Source organism: Lytechinus variegatus, chromosome 12 (assembly GCF_018143015.1).
Source record: "Lytechinus variegatus isolate NC3 chromosome 12, Lvar_3.0, whole genome shotgun sequence".
In the NCBI taxonomy this organism is placed as follows: domain Eukaryota; kingdom Metazoa; phylum Echinodermata; class Echinoidea; order Temnopleuroida; family Toxopneustidae; genus Lytechinus; species Lytechinus variegatus.
The window spans coordinates 34,686,216-34,700,510 of NC_054751.1; the positions used below are offsets into that span (position 1 = coordinate 34,686,216).

At 35.5% G+C, this 14,295-nt stretch overlaps 1 protein-coding gene across 1 annotated transcript; it reads left to right on the top strand.

Moving 5' to 3' along the window:
* Nucleotides 1-984: 984 nt before the first annotated feature.
* Nucleotides 985-6,217, top strand: LOC121425487 (nuclear receptor-binding factor 2-like). Its single transcript, XM_041621556.1, has 3 exons — nucleotides 985-1,087; nucleotides 4,085-4,169; nucleotides 4,802-6,217. Exons 1-3 carry the CDS (start codon nucleotides 1,025-1,027, stop codon nucleotides 5,704-5,706), a joined length of 1,053 nt encoding a protein of 350 aa, XP_041477490.1. The 5' UTR covers nucleotides 985-1,024; the 3' UTR covers nucleotides 5,707-6,217.
* Nucleotides 6,218-14,295: the final 8,078 nt, after the last annotated feature.

Here is a 14,295-nt window from a genome sequence, read left to right on the forward strand (position 1 = left end):
CGAGCGTGCAGCGCTATATACGTTTTGACAATCGGACATGAAAAGGGATAGCTTTGAAAACTATGGATTACAGGAAAATAATTCCTACCTGATAAATCAAATTTTGCGAGTGCGCAGCTCGAGAAGAAAATTTTAATATTCAGACCATAAAACTAACATTTTTACAGAGCACTCACTTATTAAAAATCAATTTGTTCAAATCACATAAAATAATGAAAGTTCGATTACCTAGATGAAAACTCAATTCTATGAAAATCACCTAACAGGCAATGCAAGCAGTGAGGCGCGAACGAAAAATTTATATAGTGACATGAATTATTCTTTTTATTTTCCAAGTCTTCCTCCCATCTTATTTCATTCACGTCTTTAATTCCTCTTCTTTTTTTCTCCTCTCTTTTCCCAATTTTTTTTTATTTCTTTCCCTTTTTTTCTTTTTTTGCTCCGCCAATAGGGGGGGGGGGGCGGGCCCCCGAGCCCCCATCATATATCCGCCTATGAATAATGCGAGCGCGAAGCGCGAGCGGAAACTTTTCGATATCTATATCCAGGCCTGAAAAGCGATCGAGGGACACCTTTTATAATCACCCCCCACTCATCTATATGTATATGCCTATATTGTCTTCATGACCACACTAAATCAATGGAAGCTCGTAGTGCGCGCAGAATGTTTTTAAGACCCCTATATTAAAGGTCAAGTCCATCCCAGAAAATTGTTTATTTGAATCAATAAGAGCAAAATCCAGCAAGAATGATGTTGAAAATTTCAAAAATCGGATGCCGAAAGCTATTTTTGTTTGGGTGGTCTCTATTTCAAATACAAGGTTAAAAGATTTTTTAAAGCGCCCCGGAATCTTAATATTATGAAATATTTCCATTGAATTTGAAATGAAATAAAGCTCAAGCTCATAATATATCGCAGCTAGCTAGCTAGTATAGTGAGTTTGTCGTCTGTCGACGTGGTGCGCATGCGCATGTCAGCTCATATACTCGTCGTATCGCCGATATAGCCGTAGGCCCAGAAATCATGCATCCAATTCCTAAATCAAAGATCATTTTACCAATGGATCCAGATTCCCCGCTGAATAGAGTAAATATAAATCGTTCGAGAATAGAGATTGAATTTGCCTTTGAATGATATTTGTGTGATAGATCTATAGAACCACTGAGTTTATCTCGAGCCCAAGGCCAAGAAATCGCCTTTGACTTCCAAGTTAGAATTTCTCGCTGGTCCCACACGTTGACATTTGTGACAGGTCCTGCCATAAAATGCAAAATATTGCAATGGCAATGCAGTTTACCGGCCGACTTCGAGAAAATTTTCCCGGAATCCCCGCCAGTTGACACACTCTTCGTATATATATATCATAGCAAGTCTCTCAGTCTTAATCAAATTTCATGGTCAACATACCCACTGCTTTTCCGAATAGGCCTATAATGGAGATGTAATATTTCATCTCGAGAGTCAATTTGAGAATTTTTATTTTTACTTTACTCTTTAGCCCGTTTGGAGTACGGTATATGCCTCAGTCAAGTCAGTCAGTGCAACCACTCATTCAATGAACAAGTTTATAATATAACCTTGTTCTCAGTTATATCTCCATTTGTGGCAAAATAAGGGTGGCAATGTTTGGGATGGCTTATTTTCTCTTTTTCTTTGGGGCAAATGCTTGATTTTTTTACACTGACAGTTTCCATTACACCTATTATTCATACAACTTGGCTCTTATTTAAATTTGATTCTTTAAATGATTTTTTTCTAAATTAAAAATAGAGATCAAAAATGAAAATTTTCTTGCCATATTACTTTCCACCAATAGAGGGCGTACACAAAATATGCCTAAAATTCAAGTTTTTGAGCGCTCTGGTGAATACAAAAATTATTCCCAAGTTACTAATGAAAAATAAATTGCAACTGTATGGAAATTAGTAATTTTGGTCACAAAAGTGATATTTTAATGATGTTTTAAAGTGTGTGCTCTGTACAACATTGGCATACCATAGTCTTGCCCGGGGACCCCGACACGTCTTCAGACACAGTACGTGTTCGGGCTGCCGCAGTAAACCATAGTCCTACCTAGCTGTAGATTCCCCACAGGCAGGGTGGTAGCAGTGAACAAGTGGGTGGTAGCAGTGAGTGAACAAGTGAGTGCAACTGTAACATTGGTGCAGAGATGCCAAGTTCAAAGACCAGCTATGCGTGAGATTTTCTGAGAATCTGAGTGAGATCACAGACATTGTGTACAATGTAAATGGGGATAGGCTGTGATAGTTGCATGAGACAGAGATTTGAGGGGATGAACAAGAGTCCAAAATGCGGGAGTCTCACGCATAATGCGTGAGACTTGGTAGCTCTGTTGGTGTAGCCAGGAGCTACAAGTAAAAATCATTTACTAACTTATGCTTACTCTCAACGAAGCCAGGAATTGCTTCCCATTCATCTGCGTGTACCACAAAAACCCTGAAAGTTTGAAACTTTTGCCCTTGCCCCCCCCCCGTAGAGGCACATGGCCAATATTGTGATAAGCAGATTCCTCGTGAAAAATTACCCCAATTCTTTATCTGCTTTTGTTTTGATAAGGATTTTTGTTGTCAATCACACACAAAACTAATGGGCTTCTGAACTCAAGTGAGACAAAATTTTGGGTGGAAAAAATCTGCTTTTGTTGGTGTTGTTTCTTTTGCCGTTTTGCAAAGCAAGTCTCCAATATGGGAGATTGTTTCCCATATTGGCGTGTGCCTCTACTGCCCCCCCCCCCGGAGATTTCTACTTTCCTTTCAAATAAAAGACGTAGCCCTAGTAATACTATAGGCCTAGGCATACTAATACTAACCTCGCAATATGTGTTTGTGGCCCTAATCATATACATCATGGGATACGACTTCATTTCAGACATTTCTACGATATTGATTTCATATTTAAACAATAATTACCCGGTAATCAAGAAACAAGAAAAATATTAGGAAAAGATGGGAAAAACTTGCCACCGTGTTTACGTCACCATCTTGATTTCATTGTCTTTCGCCCTGGTCTTTCGCTTGGCGACAGTACGCAAATCGCGCAATTTGCGTGTAATATCAAAAGAAACCATGATATATAACCTAAAGAAAATTGTGGGCCAACATTTGAAATAATATTTCATTTCAAATGCTAAAAATCTGGATATTTTTTTCTACCACAGTACAGTGGTGGAGGGTTTTTCCCATGGGGGCTCGCGCTAACGGATTACCATCAGGGAATGGGATGACAGTAAAATGTCAGAAATTGTTTAATAAATCCCCCAAAACAACAGTTATTCCAGTCTAACAATGCCTAAGCTTGGCTTGGCCGCTCGGCTTCTTTAGTTATGATGTGGACTGAAGTTTGCGACCAAACGGGAGGGGGCAAATTGTTGCATTTTCGATGCTGGCCTTATATGTAATCTTTACTTGCCTTTTTATGTCTGTATGTGTTTATTTTTATCTACATTTAGCTCTTTTTAAATCTGCATTTGTTTTTTTGAAAATTTATATTTTGATACTTTGATCTGTGATATTTTTAATTCTTTGGACATGAGCTTGTTCTTGCTGATTTTTAACCTTACTGATATTGTACATTTCAGTGAAAAGATATGAATGAACTTGAAGAACTTCAAATGTCCTTCAGATAGATATTTCATGTTATAGGTAACTTCAACTTTAAGTTAAAATCAAACTCTGAACGTAAACTTGATTTCTAAATTTTTTTTTAAAGGTAAAGAAGTGAGTATAGGTAGCAGTTGGCCAGGGCACGTGTAATTATCCTGCAAATATACCACTTGGCATTGATCATCCGTAAATGAAGAATTAAAGAGGATCCATGCATTGGGGAGTTTGCTTTCACACTGGTCCTCTGTTGACAAAATTAAACACAATCATACGCTGTTGATTTCAGATAATATAAGTCAAAATAGTATGTAAGGGTGTACCAGCAATTTTGAATAAATTCTGTATGAATTTTTATTATTTTGATAAATCTATTATTTGATATGTATCATCCAATTTACTGGGTGCCTCATTGACAATTTTTTACTACAGGTATTCTCTGTTTTCATTGTCTTTATTATAGGCTCATCAGTGTGAGCGGAAAGCAGAGAGAATGATAAATAATGGACATCATGATGCCGCTCTACACTGCTATCAAAGTGCATCTGGTATTGACAATTTATTGTTTTACACCTAAGTTACAATACTTTGATAAATGTGGATATTTTGGGGGGATAGGTTTATGCATTTCAGAATTTATAGGTTTCGAAATTGAACATTATCATGCAAGACTCAAGGACTCCTAGAATAGCAAGGTACTGTGCATAACCCTATAGGCCATAAAACCATGTTAGAGTGCAAAGATAATACCCGGAAAAAAAAATCATACTTAAATTTCCAATTATGAAGTGTCAAGGCTCTCGTATTGTATTTAGGCCTATGGCAGGAAATTCACTTTATTCTTGAGTTCAGTGTCCCTTTAGAAATGAAAGTGACCAAAAGCCACTCTCCCTTTTTTTATAGAATTTGTTTTGCTCTCGACCACTTAAACACTAAAATTTACACCTTTATTTTGAAGATTCATCTTATTCCTTAGTTAATCCTCTCTGACCACGTAGAATTATGTGATGAGAATGTGGGTAGCCAAATGTATATCTTTGTACTACAAACTATGATCATTTAAGGATGATCATAGTTTGATCCTAAACACTGCAATATTGCAATAAGTGTCAAATGGCCTTTATCCAAATTGTCATGATGCTCAGTATTTGATGTTATATTATTTTATCGTTTCTTTCAGAGTATATTGTGAAAGCCATGGAGAAAACCAAAGATGCAGGTGCTCTTCATTCTCTGAGACTCCAGAAAGAAAACTATGACAAGATGCCAAATCTTGTCAACAAGAGGAGACAACTTGATGAGAAGAAAATGAATCTAGAGAATGTTCAACTTGCTGTACCAAAGCCTGACAAGAACGGAGTTGCAGAAAAGCCGAGTGAGGTGGACGAAGAGAAAGCAGACGATGTTGATGGAGGGCAGGAAAATGATGATGAGGGTTGCTTGAAGAGCATGGAGCCAGTGTCCTGCAGAATGCCAGGGGTTCTACAGGCAAAGGAAGAAGAAGGTAGAGGTAGAACTGATAGCTTTGAGTCTCTCCCATCTGTAGCATCAGAAGACACTGATTCTTTGCTGCAGTGTTTGAACGAGCACTCTGAACTTGATAGGAAAGACTTGAGGACTTTTTACCGTCCTACAAAGGTTCTTCAAGCCTTAAGAGAGTTCGGTAGTGGGACTGCCAAACCAAGTCTGAAAGTGCATTCTCCACACCAGCAACAGCAAGCATGGAGAAAGATGGAGGTAGATGACAAAGTGCTTTTGGAGGAACTCTCAATAAAGACCATGGAGATGAGGAATCATGTGGTGAATCTATTGGAACAGATGGAGCGGTGTCAGCAGGAGAATGACCACTTGAAGAACAAGGTCAAGGAACTCCAGCAGGAACTTGAAACACAGAAAAGTCAGTGTAGAGTACAGCAGTCAGTCCACCCTCCAACAGACTTCCGCAATGAGTTCAGTGTTCCTTTCAGCCTATTAGCACCCTCTGAAAATGGAGTGTCAGATTTAAATTCAACACCAGGGATAATCATTCCACAGACTCCACCTGCTCTTGCTCCACTAGAAATGCCAAACTTTGATGATCAGTGATAATGCCAATGTTGGTTGAGAGGAAGACCTGGGGATGTTAAAGCTGTTCATGTTAAAGCTACAAATGACTTTCTAGACAACTAAATGATTGAGCTAAATGATATATCCCTGATCCCTCTGTAACATTCAAGATTATGTTCCAGTTGTGCCAAAGCTGTGTAAAAAAAACATTCATGAAGAACTCTAAGAAACACCACATGGAATAATCTAGGTCATGTATTAAAGATATTACAGTCATAAATTTTCAGCCCTCTGATCAACTTGCGCTACCCTCTATGCTCAAGAAATAATACTCTCTTTATAATGGCAAAATTTGATGTGACAATGTCAAATCAACTTTTTCTGCTGTGCAATTTACTTACATGTATGTGCCCATGAGCTAAACACCATGGGCAAAGTTTTTACCTGGGGACTGAATAGTTTGTATTTTCCCAGTTCACTATTACCTGCAAAAAAAAAAATTCAGTTTGTTGCTTTACATTGCCGACATATAGCGTACATGTACTTCCTAGTAAGTATGCAACGTGTTCTGTTTAATAGTACCACAAGAATGAATTAACTGCCCCAAAATTCTAAATGCAGTCAATTCTGGGCAAGAGAAGGGGTTTAACCCTAAAAAGACTGGGGGGGGGGGGGGGCTGATTTAGCCCCCCCTAGACATTTTTCAGGATAAATCCGCTGCACGAAATTTTTTGACCGCGTCCCTCACTGACTTTTTACATTCAAGTCTCACGCAACTTTTGAGACCAAATTTGCGACCCCCAGGTACGCGGTTCCGAAGTTACGCAACATTTCGTAAGTGCATGCAGACCCAAAATTGCACAAAAACGTGAATTTGTGTACAAATCCAATGCAACTAGAGTTTTTAGCCAAAATTCATAAATGTATCATTATTTTTCCTTTTACTGATTGAAATCAATTCCATCTTATTTATGGTCCAAATAAAGTCCCCAACAATTTCCATTGAAAAAACAATAAAAAACAGAAAGTCGAAAAACAATGAAATACATAAGAAACTTAGAAAACAATAAAATACATAAGAAAATAAATGTGATTTTGATTTTTTTTTTCTGTACATTTGATCAGATTCATATGAAGTGTCTGTGTACCCAAAATTAGCATTTTAGGGGCATTATTTAGTTAATTAAAGCGAAATTTTGATTTTACGCATAAATTAGCATAATTAATGAGCAATGAGATTTTTCGCAAAATTTGATCATGTAGTTTTGTAGATTATGCCATGGGTAACGCACGTTCCAAGCTTCGTCGCGATCGCGTGATCGACGGCTGAGATCATAAGGGGGGGCTGAATCAGCCCCCCCCCAGTCTTCTTAGGCATTGAAATAGCCCAGTCTATTTAGGGTTAAAAAGATAGTGAATGTATTAAATGTAGGCTGCTTGATGTACTGTGGTTTTGAATTCAAACTGGCATTCACAGTTTTTCATCCCATGTAATTACATTATTTTTTTTATTCACATCCAAATCACCATTGTTTTTTTCCTTATTTTCACAGACATGTGCTCTGTTTAGTGCAATGAAGACAGCTTTCTAATTTTACGTTTGTAAATAATAAGATCCATCAAAGTGGTCCATAGGTGTGTATCATTGATGATGACATGATCCTAATCATTACAAGTAATATCTATGGAAATCTGTACTTCAGAATAGAAGGAAAAAAAATTGTTTTTGTTTTTAAATGATTAGTTTTTAGCCTTTGGTATTAAAAGCAATGTATGTTTCTTGTCAAACTTTCCAATTGTAGCTGATATAGCCCATCTTGCATTTTCCCTCACTAACATTCATCTCAAAGTCATAAATATGCGGTTTTAGTTTGGTTATTATGGTTATATATTTCATATTTGTAAATAAATGATTGTAGACAAACTTGGGTGGTGGTGTAAGAAAGCAAAATTGCACTTCTTAGATAAGAAATTCCATTGCAAGTAATTTTCTGTGAAAGATAAGGTTCAGGAATGACAAAATCAGTGGTTTGGATATTTGTACTACTACTCTGTCAGCCAGACTTTACTGAACTTAGAAACATACACTGATGTTAAAACATAAATTTCAAACACGAGAGTTTAATTTTAGCAAAGAAAACATGTTCAGAAAGACTGAAATATAAACAAAAAATATTGAAAATGTATGTCATATTTCAGTCAATTGTAGAACTGATGAATGTTCTGGATGTATATCAGATAATCTCTCACATTGATCCGTTTTTTTGAATGGATACCATTTGAGATTCCTTGTTTGTTGTATTTAATTTATATTCATGCCAATATTCTTATTCCTGAACCTGGTTTTTCCTGTATTGGTATGAATACCTATATTTTTGCCTTTTTTAAACTCCAACTTCATGGATTTTCTGATAATACATACTGCCTTGAATCATAAATGCTGCCATGATATCCATATTTTGTCTTTAGTATCGCTTTAAAGTAACAGATAACAATTAGGAGTGCAATATAATATGCATTATGTCCTTATTTTTCATCTTGCCAAAATATATTTGTTCCATATATTGTTCCATATTTTGTCATGTTGTTTTTTTCTTTTTATCTTGACTAATTCTTTTCTTAAATTTCATTCAGCTCAGTAAGTTTTAATATCCAATAACCATATTTGTACCTACATGTAGGAATCAGCGTATGGGCTGTCGGTCGGTCTGTTGCAAATCTTGCGCACCAAACTATTTCCTCAGTTTTTAACCAATTTTCATGAAACTTGGAACAAATATTGGTGTTTGGGTGAAGATGTGCAGGACACACTTTTCGCATGTGTCGGAAATGTGTTGTCATGGTAACGTATACTAGTATTTTGGCAAAAAATAAGGTAAAAATCTCGCTGTTCAAACTACTTCCTCAGTTTTTAACCAATTATCATGAAATGTGGTACACAAACTGGTATTGGTGTAATGAGCAAGACATTAATTTTGTGTGTCAGAAATCATTTTGCCATGGTAACAACATTAAAGACAAAAATTAGGTAAAAAACTTGCAGTTTCAGTTACTTCATTAATTTTCAACCAATTCTCATGAAATTTGGCTCACACATTGTGTTCGAGGTAGAGTGTGTGAAACCAATATTTTGTGTGTGTTGGAAATTGTGTTGCCGTGGGAACAACATATTATAGACCCCAAATTAGGTAAATATCTATCAATTTGAATTACTTGATTAGTTTTCAACCAATTCTCATGAAATTAGGCTCACATATTGGTCTTGAGGTAAAGATGTACATGACATATTTTGGCATGTGTTGGCAATCATGTTTCCTTGGTAACAATATATTAAATGAAAAAATTAGGAAACTGTTGGCATGGTAATGGCATGGGGGGGCGGCGGCATGAATCACCTTCAGTGATAGTTCTAGTTTTGTAATGTAGTAAAACTTATAAAGTGAAGAGCTACACGGCATTACATCTCAAGAATATTTTTTTTTTTTTAATGTGTATATAGATTGTGGAAAAAGAAATTATTTCACAATGCAGCCACGAAACCACCCATTAGATAACTATTTCCACAATTGTATGACATAATTACTGCAGGTACTTTAATTCCAAGGCCTTTAACCCTAATTGTTGGTACTTCCTAATGCCTCGAATATTTCGAAACAAGATTTCATGACTTTTTATTTTAATACCAAATTTATGGCGATCAGGGGAGTGTTTCATCAACATTTTCATCCGACAAGTTGTCAGATCTGACATCTTTCTCTGATGTTGATTGGCTGAGAGGTACTGTTACTATGGTAACTGTCGGATAAAATTGAACTTGTCGGATAAAACGTCCAACCAGTCCTTTCATGAAACGCCCCCCAGCAGACCGACCATGCGGGTGTCGGATTATTTACCCAACACATGTCACTGAAATTTTGCTATTTCTCTATGTGACTGTGTATAACCCTATGGACAAAATCAAGCTTTTTCAATTTATGTAAATAATTTTCTAGTAAGTATAATTGTTCCAAATAGTGTAAATAATTACCCCACACAACACACCCTCTAACACACCCACACATACGCATCTGAAAACGCTTGATACAAAAATGGGAAAACAATAAAATATAAGAAATAATTACCACAAAAAATTGTTTTTCTTTCAGGAATCGATGAGGGAGTTATGAAAGACATTTGTACCAAAAATTCCTACTCCTGAGGCTTTATGTAGTGAGATATATACAAAATCTATGATTTCTTGCATAAATCAATTGATTAAAATAATATAGCTCTACAACTTTGTAGATTACATAATTCTTGACCCTTTGTGCAAAATTTTGAGGCAATTGGGCGATCCATGGCCAAGATCTCAGGGGGGGGGGCATAATGGCCCTCCCCGGTAATAAAAAGCTTTGAAATACCCCAGAAGTATTAGGGTTAAAGGGGAATGAAACCCTGCAGAAAATCCATTTTAATGAAAGGAAAGAATAGTTGTTAGAGTGTCCATCTCACAACCAGAAGGCCAGGAGATCATATTTTTTTTTAAATATATTTCTTTTTATTCAAGCCATGATTTCCAACCCTATTTCCTTCAAAGTTTCACCATTCTATTTTTGTTCAAACTTCAACACAAATCATTTTCTAATAAAAGACTAGATCCTTTTTTTAATATTAAGAATGTTAATACATACACCGGAACTTCAATGCTAGGGAACATGTCGTTCATTTTTTGAGAAATTCTTCAAAGTTCTGTAAAATTAGTTCTTCATATGCAACAAGAAGTGAATAAATGACCTCTAAATCATTTGAGTATAGTTCTTGTTTATTATTTAATATCATACCAACTGTACAAAAATCTACAAATTTACAAAATATAACATTAATCAGTTCATACTGCACACATAGTGTTAAACTTGGTTAACAGAAAATTAAAAAGTAGATAGAAGAGTCATACGTATGGAATTCAAACTGGATGACTTTCATTTCTTCCATACTAAATCGGTTAACTTATGAAAATGCAACACAAAATTATCTCTTGACATAGGGAAAAGCTTTATTTCCTTTATAAAGGTATATTAGAATATTTCTACATTTTTGTACATATATCCATGGACATACCACTCTAGGTCCATGATGTATGTATCCAATCATTATTTCTCCCTGACACTGAGCTATGGAACAAGAATTTTTCCTGAAGAATGTCAAAGAATCTGAAATGCTGGAGTTTTAATTTATAAACTTTGAAAGGATGTACCAGATCAACCAACCCAGGGAAATGATGTAGAGTAAAATAAAAAAAAAATAAATGAAAAAATCTAGCTTTTAATAATAATAATAATAATTGTAAATTTATATTGCGCAATTTCTATTTGGATATACTCAACTGCGCATTACAATACATAACAGATAAGCAGAAAAACAATTATTAACAGGATACGCAAAAATTTAGTTCACTAAATTAATCGAAGAAAAATAAGTAAAGGTTAATTATTTCTACAAAATACATAATCAAAAACATGAAAAAGTGACTTATTAAAAACTATCTTGAAAGAGGTGGGATATCAGTTTGGTTTTAAATAAGTTGACAGAGGATGCATTTCTTATTGAGGAAGGGAGACTATTCCAGAGGTTAATGACCTATCAAGTTAGAAATACAAAATAAATTCATTAGAATTCATTATAAATTCTTAAAAGATAAGAAAACTCAAAAGGTAAGCATGATTTTTTTTTACTAGGCATACCTGGTTCCCATAACAAAAAGGTTAGCGATCAATCGTACGCTTGATTTCCACGATTGATTGTACATTGTAGTCAATGCAATCAATTGTAGAAAATATGTTCAACGATCATTGCTAAGCTTTGTGTTACGGGTCCCAGATTGCCTACAATAATCAAGTAACAAGGTCTTTGGGAATAAGGGAAGTCTGTATCCAATGAAACGGGTGCTAGTTAAAAACTACCAAAACCACAATTACCTATGAGCAGCTTTATCAGATTGATTTGTTGGTTAATGTTATTATCCTATAACAGCCATTACTATTGCACTTAATTTTCCTATAGCTTGAAGGTTAATCACATTCTAATAAATGATTATAATTACAATGGCAGAAAAATAGGGGGGGGGGGGGAATTAAAAGCCTGAGGTGATCTGTGTTATAAACATTTTCTTAAGGCATTTCAATCAGTGGTCAAATTCAGTTCTTCGGTATGCTATATTGTGAAATTAACCTAATAAATACAGGACTGTTGAAACAAATTCTAGCCAAAAAAAAGTTTGAATATTCCCTCAATGCATATTTTATAATTTTTGATCCTTTTGAAAACCTAAATATGTCGTATTCAGCAGTGATTTCATCCTTGCAAAGTAAAAGCCTGCTGCACAAAATGTGATCCAGTTGCAACTTAACTTTAATACAAATGGCATCTTGCATTTAGATTCGACACTTAAACAATAGCCAAAATTCTGTTTTAGCACAAGCCTTTTGGCCAGAGTAAAGTCCAATTTAGATTCAAATCATATTGGATTGCTAGCCTGCTATGATGTCACTATGAGCTTGGAATTGAATTTGTTCTTATATGAGGGATTGCATAGCCTTGCAATTTTATTAGAATATTCATACCGTTATTCAAAACATTGATTATTCATATCAAATACTATTTGTACATCCTCAGCAAAATATGTACAATGTACATGTAAATATAATTTTATAGAAATGACGGTTTTTACCTACAACTGAGCAGTCTTCATCATCGCTCTGCTGTTGGCCTGACGGTTGCTCCAAGTTAAAATAGACCTGGGGGGTGTTTCACAAAGATTTAAGTATGACTTAAGTTGCACTTAAATGCAGACGTGTACATGATATGCAACGCATGATCATAATGATAGATACGATACGGTCAAGCCTTTCATATCATATGCAACTCAGTATTTAAGTGCGACTCTAAGTCATACTTAAATCTTTGTGAAACACCCCCCTGGACTAGGATGTTTCACAAGGTAAGCAAACATGAGGGTAACCGTGAGGATTAATGTTAGAATTCAGATTTGATTGCATCCCTCAAACAAAACAAAAAAAATGATTATTCAGAATTGATCCATCTATGACTGACCACATAACCTGCTAGCAACCAAGATGATGATCCCACAAGATAACAGTATGAATCTAGTTTAATAAGATGATATCCAAGATAATTTCAAGTACACTTTTTTCCTTCATCATGACTCAACTTTTCTGATAAATTCATATTTATTTATGTACATCTTCATACACCTGCATTGTCAACAATTCTGTGTAAACTTTTTTCAACCAGAAGAAACATACACATCCCTGTATGCTTTTCACACTGAACATAATGACATCAATCCTGTATCTACATCTTGTCTCCTTGACAATACCACCCTTCTCTCGTATTGTCTCTATATAACATCTGATTACGATAAATATAACAATAATATTTACATGTATATCTTTTGCTTTTTCTTATTCATTTGTTGAACTTGAGAGCATCTTTAATCCTATACGGCCAGGGGGGGGGGCTCGAAGGCCAACGGCTGAGATCACAAGGGGGGCACGGGAGCCCCCCCCCCCGGCCATATGAACTCCCAAATGTAATTTTTACAGTTCAAAATAAAACAAAGGTACCAACCTAACAATCAACAAAATCACTTTTGTGAGCTTTTCATTTTCTTTTATTGCATTAAAATTTCTCTCTTCCTGTAGACCAAAATAAAAATGCACATGCAATAGAGAAAAATAACCAGCATAGGTCTGCACATGATAATCTTGGGACTTGTGTGACTCCACGTAAATCATACTGAATGTGTATCAATTGCAGCACTGATGCTTGCCAAAACAAGCAAATTTTAAATACCTAAATCTTTCCATATGAATATTGACATTGTCTGTCAGTCACCATAAAATCCACTCCAAAGAATGATTCCTTCAATCCAGGACCTCTCGTGGATAGAGTTGTATTTTAACACAAAAAACTATTAAAAATGACAGAAACAAGTTTGGAATACTTGCTTCTGATAAGGGGAGTCACCATGATATTTTGATAGGAGAGGTAACCCCGGTAAGAAAAAAACTAAAGGTTAGATGTTTATCAATGGAAAAAATTGGGTCATTGTACAGTGCATCCTTCCCCCCTCAAGAAAAAAAGGAGAATTATCAAAAGATATATCATAACTTAATTACAAATACAAAAAAAAATACAATCCACGAATCAATTTCCAATACCCACCAATAAGTTCCTTTTCGGATTCATTCTTCAATTTGTTTTTACTCAATCGTGCAAGAATATACGAATAACACATGTAAGCATGTGCATGCAGGGCTGAATAATGAACGATGTGCGATAAGCACAGAGTTCATTATTTACGTCCTCTATGCACAAGAATGAGTGCATTGTTTATTTTATACAACCCCTCCCCCTCCCCCATGCTGAGTTTCCCTGAATGCTATATTTTATCTAAATTCTAGATAATTCTAGTAAATTCCAGACCTCGGATAGTGCAGGATAGTGAATTTGGTATGACGTCAGAGTGCAGGATAGTGCATTTTGGATGCAATATGCCAATTCGCAAAATATCATGTGATCCGATTTGGACCAATCAGATTACAGTATATTCTTGGGAGTTGTATAATG